The 7,664-nt window shown below is 54.6% G+C and overlaps 1 protein-coding gene across 1 annotated transcript in view; it reads right to left on the bottom strand.

Moving 5' to 3' along the window:
* NUCB1 (nucleobindin 1) overlaps positions 1–7,664 on the bottom strand; it is a 21,442-nt gene that overhangs the window by 10,373 nt on the left and 3,405 nt on the right. The window contains exon 3 of the mRNA XM_081807246.1: positions 4,904–5,137. Within this exon, the coding sequence (XP_081663372.1) occupies positions 4,904–5,137 (234 nt within the window). The remainder of the gene's footprint in view (positions 1–4,903; positions 5,138–7,664) is intronic.

Below are 7,664 nucleotides of genomic sequence, written 5' to 3'. Positions count from 1 at the left end.
TTTTTTTTTAAAGATTTTATTTATTTATTTATTAGAGAGCGAGCGAGAGAGAAACAGCATGAGAGGGGGGAAGGTCAGAGGGAGAAACAGGCTCCCCGCCGAGCCGGGAACCCGATGTGGGGCTCGATCCCAGGACTCCGGGATCATGACCTGAGCCGAAGGCAGTCGCTCAACCGACTGAGCCACCCAGGCGCCCCTATATTAATGTATTTTTTAAAAGATTTTATTTACTTATTTGACAGAGAGACACAGCCAGAGAGGGAACACAAGCAGGGGGAGTGGGAGAGGGAGAAGCAGGCTTCCCGCAGAGCAGGGAGCCCGATGCGGGGCTTCATCCCAGGACCCCAGGATCATGACCTGAGCCGAAGGCAGACGCTTAACCGACTGAGCCACCCAAGCATCCCTAATGCTTTATTTTTCACAAAAATCTTACGACATAGGTTCTATGAAGAGGGTAAGGGACTTGTCTAGGTCACCACTATCTAGGAATTGGCAGAGGGAGTATCAGAACTAGTCGTTGGGCTCCAGAGCACATAAACTCAAGCCCTGTTAGGGGTTGAATTATGTGCCCTAAAATCCATCTGTTGGAGTCCTAACCCCCAGCACCTCAGAATGTGACCTAATTGGCAGAGAGGGTCTTCCCAGAGCTGATCAAGTTAAAATGAGGTCACAGGGTGGACCCAAATCAGATAGCACTGGTTTCCCTCTAAAAGGGAAAAAAATTTGGACACCCCGGGAGAAGACAAAAGGTGGAAGCTGGCCCTCTCCGAGCCCAAGAGAGAGACCCAGAACCGATCCCCATCAGAAGGAACTGATCCTGCCACAACTTGATCTTGGACTTCCGGCCTCCAGGGCTGTGAGACAATAAACCTCTGTGGCTAAAACCAGCCCGTCTATGGTACTTTGTTGCAAAGTCATGCAACCTCCTTGTACGAGACTGTCATCAAACAGGCCCCTGCTCACACGGCACCCTCCGTGCCCGGGAGTTCCCAAGCAGTAAGGAAGGGGTAGGGTTTTCAGGAAGGAAGGGAGAGAGCACACCCTCAACAGCCAGGCATCCACTGAACACACATCTCCCAAGGCCTCCTGCCCCCCCAACCATGTGACTCAGACCCAGGCCGGCCCTCCAGTGGCTCCCGGTCTGGGGAGGGGGAGAGACACACACACACAGGGAGGCTGGGATCCCGGGGCCTTGTGTTACCACGGAGGCAGCTCTGGCCGGGCTGAGCCCAGAGGAGGGACAGTCACTCAGGACACAGACACAGATCAAATTTCATGGTGCATTATTTATATGCCACAGGCCAGACTCGGTGCCCGGCGCTAGGGACGCAACAGAACCCAGACAGCCTCAGCATCTGCTCCCCGAGCCCCCAGCACCTAGCAGAGAGACAGAGGACGAACACACACGACCCCAAGGACTGAAACGAACGGAGCCTCCTTCGTGCAGCCCAGTCAGGGTAGGAGCTGAGACAGAAGCCCAGCCAGCCACACAAAGACCGCCGAGAATGTCCCAGGCAGAGGGAAGCGCCTGGGCCAAGGCCCAGAGGCGACAGAGACGTGTTGCACACCAGCATTACTAAAAATGCTGACAGGAGAGGGTGGGGAGAGGGCGCCTGTGAAGGGAGGGGCTGGGCGGGCAGAGCAGCAGTGAGGACTGTGGACTTTGGGCCTGCTGAGCACTGGGGAGCCACAGTGGGTTCTAAGCAGAGGAGGGACAGGATGTGGACTGGGTGCTGTGGTGGGCTGCATCACGGCCCCCAAGATGCCCACGCCCTAAACCCTGGAACCTGTGACTAGGAGACTTCAGGTGGCAAAAGGGACTTTTACAGATGTGATTAAATTAAGAATCTTGAGATGGGGAGATGATCCCGGATTACCCAGGAGATCCAACCTAATCATAAGGGTTCTTCTAAGAGGGAGGCAGGGGCAACTAACTGGTGGCTCAGTGGGTTAAGCATCCGACTCTTGATTTCGGCTCAGGTCATGGTCTCAGGGTCGTGAGATGGAACCCAGCATTGGGGTCCACGCTCAGCACAGAGTCAGCTTCCTCTCTTCCTCTGCCCCTCCCGCCATTCATGCTCTTAAGCACGCATGCGTGCTCTCTCTCAAATAAATAAATCTTAAAAAAAAAGAGGGAGGCAGAGGGAGACCCAACTACAGAAGGCCACGTGACCCCTGAACACAGAGGCTACGTGCTAGCTTTGAGGATGGAGGAAGACGCCACCTGCCAAGGAATGCCACTCTAGCAGCCAGAAAAGACAAGGCAACAGGCTGTCCCCTAGAGCCTCTGGAAGGAACACAGCCCCACTGACATTCTGATTTTCGCCCGGTGAAACTGGTTTCAGATTCTCATCTCCCAACTGTAAGGGAATCAGTGTGTGCTGTTTTTTTTGTTTTGTTTTTTTGTTTTTTAAAGATTTTATTTATTTATTTGACAGAGAGAGACACAGCGAGAGAGGGAACACAAGCAGGGGGAGCGGGAGAGGGAGAAGCAGGCTTCCCGCCGAGCAGGGAGCCCGATGCGGGGCTCGATCCCAGGACCCCGGGATCACGACCTGAGCCGAAGGCAGATGCTTAATGACTGAGCCACCCAGGCGCCCCAGTGTGTGCTGTTTTAAGCCACTAAATGGTAATTTGCTACAGTGGCCATAGGAAACGGCTACAGGATCCCCCTGGCTGCTGATGGGGGGGAAGTTGTGGGGAATAGCACCCAAAGGAGGGGTGGCAGCAGGGAGCCCGGGGAGGAGGCCGGGGAGGAGGCAGTGATCCAAGCAGGACCCAAGCAGCAGCGATGGATGTGTGAAGTGGCCAGACTCTGAAGCTGTAATAGTTAAAGCAGCAGGACAGGCGTGGGTGCATACGCAGGCTGTCTGGTCACCGTGGAACTCCAGCACCTGCCTGGTGCCCGGCACACAGTTGGACTTGAGACATTGTTGGTCAATGGATCAGTGGAGTCAGGTAGAAATGAAAACAGGGGCGTCTGCCTTCGGCTCAGGTCGTGGTCTCAGGGTCCTGGGATCGAGCCCCACATCGGGCTCCCTGCTCTGCAGGGAGTCTGCTTCTCTCTCTCTCTCTCTCCCTCTGCCCCTCCCCACAGCTCATTCTCTCTTTCTCTCAAATAAATAAAATCTTTAAAAAAATTTTTTATTTTATTTTATTTATTTATTTTGACAGAGAGAGAGACAGCGAGAGAGGGAACACAAGCAGGGGGGAATGGAAGAGGGTGAAGCAGGCTTCCCGCCGAGCAGAGAGCCGGATGCGGGGCTCGATCCCAGGACCCCGGGATCATGACCTGAGCTGAAGGCAGACGCTTAACGACTGAGCCACCCAGATGCCCCCAAAAAAATTTTTTTTAAGGTAAAAAATATATATAACACCAAGGGTGCAAACAATCCAGATATCCATCAACTGATGAATAGATAAACCCATTCTGGTATATCCATACAATGGAATATTACTTGGCCCTAAAAAAGAATGAAGTTGCTAACACGTGCTACATTTCGGATGAACCTTAAAAACATTATTCGAAGTGAAAGGAGCCAGACACAAAAGGTCACAGATGATAGGATTCCATTTATATGAAATGCCCAGGAATAGGCAAATCCAGAGAGACAGGAAGTAGGTTACTGGTTGCAGGGGCTGGGTAGGGGGGATAGGGGGATGAGAGCTAAAGAGTTTGGGGTCTCTTTTTGGGGTGATTCAAATGTTCCAGAATCAACTCTGGTCATGGTTGTACACACCTGTGCATATACTAAAAAAACACTGAGTTGTACCCATTGCACGGGTAAATTATATGGCATATGAATTTTATTTCAATTAAGCTATTTAAAATAAAGAGCGTGGTCCAGACACACTCCGACAAACCCTATCTAGGAATGTCAGAAATAGGGTGGGATCTTGGAATCTAAACCTGCCTCTCTCTTTCAGGTGCATTTTATTCTTTTTTCCAGCCAAATAATTAGACTTATAAAATATAGTCTCAGGGGTGCCTGGGTGGCTCAGTTGGTTAAGCGACTGCCTTCGGCTCAGGTCATGGTCCCAGAGTCCTGGGATCGAGTCCCACATCGGGCTCCCAGCTCAGCGGGGAGCCTGCTTCTCCCTCTGACCCTCTCCCCTCATGCTGTTTCTCTCTCTCTCAAATAAATAAATAAATAAAATATTTAAAATATATATATATATAGTCTCAGGTATAAATGTCAGCAAATCAGAATCATCCCAGCGGGGGGGACAGAGAATAACAAAGCAACAAAAAATACCGAGTACCCTTTGCAGTTTCCTGACTTTGATCACTGCATGGTAGTTAGGCAGGAGAACGCCCTCCTTCTGAGGAAACTCACTGAATTGGTGAAAAGAGGTACAGCCTACAATGAACTCGCAAATGGTGAACTGGCCCATCTGGGTGAAGCGTATTAGGGAGCTTTTTGTACTATTCTTGCAACTTCCTGGAAGTTTGAAGTTGCAGCAACATTTTATTTTATTTTATTTTTTTAAAGATTTTATTTATTTATTTGAGAGAGAGAGAATGAGAGACAGAGAGCACGAGAGGGAAGAGGATCAGAGGGAGAAGCAGACCCCCTGCTGAGCAGGGAGCCCGATGCGGGACTCGATCCCGGGACTCCAGGATCATGACCTGAGCCGAAGGCAGTCGCTTAACCAACTGAGCCACCCAGGCGCCCGCAGCAACATTTTAAATGACTGTGGTTTTTAAAAATAAAAAAAATTAAAAAATAAATGAAAACAAAACAGAGAAACAAAAAACAGCCTACCAACCACAGTCATGTTAGCGGTAGATTGTTCTAGAAAGAAAACTCGATCAATCTCCTATGCACATCTTATGGTGGGGGTAGTGAGTCCCCGGGAGGGAGGCCATCCCACCCCACCAGCTCCACCCACCCCTGCTTACTGGGCTCCTGTTCCGCATCCATCTTGGCCTTGAGCAGCATCCGCAGCCGGGACACCTCCTGCCGCTTGAGCTCGTCCAGCTTGGTGCGGACATGGTGGCTGACGAAGTCCAGCTCCCGGCTGAGCTTTCCACTCTGCCCGAATGGAGAGGGGACACTGGTCAGGCTGGGGGCCTGGGAGGGGGTGCACTGGGCAGCCTCGACCTTTCTCTGCCCTCTCTGGAAACTTCTACCAGCTTTGTGAAGCCTGGAAAGCTTACAGACCCTGGCCCCACCTGCTCCTCCAGCCTCTGAGACAAGGTCCAGCCCTTCAGCCCGGCGTTTGAGGCCCTGCCCACCTTGGTAGCCCCGTGCCCTGCCATCCATCAAATCACACTCGGTTCCAGCAACACCAACTGGACATCGGCCCCCATGCTCAAGGCTCTTCCCCCCTCCTGGCCTTTGCACATGCTGGTTGGTCCCTCTGCCTAGGAGTCTCTCCTGCCACCCCTTTCCAAGCCTAAGCAGATCCTCATTGCCCTTTGACACTCAAAGCCCACGGCATCTCCCTTGGAAAGAACCTCTCAGCAACTCCCTGCTCCCCTCCCCGGGGTGCCTTCTGTGAGCTGCCCCTCCTGTCACTTCAGATTCTGTCTGTTCAGAGCTGAACCCACCCCTCTCCTGCTCACAGCCCCCATGGCTCCCCAGGGCCCCCAGGACAAAATCCCTGTGCCCAGCACTCAAGACCCCACACACAGGGCGCCTGGGTGGCTCAGTCGTTAAGCGTCTGCCTTCGGCTCAGGTCATGATCTCAGGGTCCTGGGATCGAGCCCCGCATCAGGCTCCCTGCTCGGCGGGAAGCCTGCTTCTCCCTCTCCCACTCCCCCTGCTCGTGTTCCCTCTCTCACTGTGTCTCTCTCTCTCAAATAAATAAAATATTAAAAAAAAAAAAGACCCCACACGCACCAACCTCTCCAGCCCCATCGCCCGTCTTTGTGTCAGTGATCAGGAACCCCAGGCAGACAGCAAAAGGTACCAGAATGCTTTGTACACACAGTTCCCGCTTTCTGAAGTGCCATGCCTTCACCCCCCCACACACTACAACAACTTCTACACCATGGACATCCCCACTCAGACTTCAAACCTCACTTGGGCAAAGGGCATCCTTGCTCTAGAAGTCCTCTCTCACTTCTCACACTAGACTGTGCCCTCCTGGGGCCTCCCCCAGAGCCCTCTGCTATCTGTCGTTGCTCAGGCTGCTTTTTCGGTCACTTGAGACTCACATCGGGGTTCCCCAGCTGGCAGGGCCCGTGGCCCTTGAGAGGCAACGGGACATGGTGACCAGAGTGACAGTCCTATTCACCCCAACAGTCAAGCATCTACTCTGGGCCAAGCCCTGTGCTGGACTCCCCGGGTCTGTCCTCTAATCCTGCCCACAGCCCCATTTTGCAGATGGATAGACTGAGGCCCAGCAGGAGAAACCACTTGCCCGAGGTCCCTCGGACAGTGAGGACACCAGGTTGGTGTCGTGTCTCCTCACATCCTTTTCCTGCTCTGGACCTCAGAACTGGAGCAGATCTTACTGCCCCCCCCCAACCCCGCCCAAGCATGAACACTGACATCCACCGCAGCCTTACGATGTGCCCAAGCGAGCACACGAAGTGGGATTTTCGCCCACCCACACAACCACCTCTCACATCACAGAAAATGTTGCATCAGGCCTCCCGGTTTCTGAGAAAGACACCGAGGCCCAGAGGGTGCAGCCACTCAGCCCAGAGCGCGTGAGGAGGAGCTGGGATTGTGTCCAGGCACCATCCCACTCCTCGCCCTGCCTGCCTAACTGGCCACCCTGTTTCCAAGGTCACTTCCCAGTGGTATGACCTTGGACCTTGGTGGCCAGGGCGGAGGGGGGGATGCCCCTCGGGTTTTCCCAGCTGGGCAGCGGGAGGAGCTGGGCTCTGTGGTCTCTGGTTCTGCCGGTCCTTCCTTGGGGGCCAGGTGGATGGGGACAGATGAGAGCCCCAGGAATCTGGGAGATTTGCAGGGTCACCTGGGCCCTCTCCTGGACCGAGGCGTTTAGAGACTCAAGGAGGCTCCTCCACATGGGGCATTCCCGCACGCACCTGGGGGGGAGGTCTGTGTGCGGCGGGACGGGGAGGAGGAAGGGGGGCCAGTTGGCCCTGTCTCCTCATGGGGGAGCAGCCCTCATCAGCCAGCCCTGCGGGGAAACCGGGCCCACAGGAAGGACAAACCCTGCCACGAGGGTCTCCACGTCTGCCTTTATAAAATGAGGACAATCTCGGCCCCTCTGGAGGCCTTACGTGAGCTAGAGGGGAGGCGAGCCGGAACCGCACCTCCTGTGTCTTGAATTCTCCCCTGAGCAGAACGCACTACGCCCAGGACTCAGTTGAACCACACGCACCCGGCAGGTACAAGGACCGCTAGCCCGCACATCTCAGCCCTTGATGCGTCCTACCTCGGGTGAAACCTAGCCTGTACCCTGTAATGCATTTTCTGCTACTGCGCCCGCTTTGCAGATGGGGAAACTGAGGCACGGCGAGGGGCGGTCACGCAGCGCCGAAGGGTAGAGCGGACACGCACCGGGCGCTCCTCAACTCCCTTCCGGCCGCGTGGCACCGAGAAGCGCCTCCCGTGCCTCCGTCTGGCGAGGCCCGGAGCCACGCGGCCCCTTCAGGGAAGCCTGTCCTTTACCTGACCTCTGTGCTCCGAGCGCGCGCCCCGCCTCCCCTCCCCCCCCCGGGCGCGCGCCCCGCCTCCCCTCCC

The sequence above is a fragment of the Leptonychotes weddellii genome, chromosome 16 (genome assembly GCF_054177405.1).
Source record: "Leptonychotes weddellii isolate Sample4059 chromosome 16, ASM5417740v2, whole genome shotgun sequence".
Lineage (NCBI taxonomy): Eukaryota > Metazoa > Chordata > Mammalia > Carnivora > Phocidae > Leptonychotes > Leptonychotes weddellii.
This window is presented reverse-complemented; position numbering and strand designations above follow the sequence as displayed.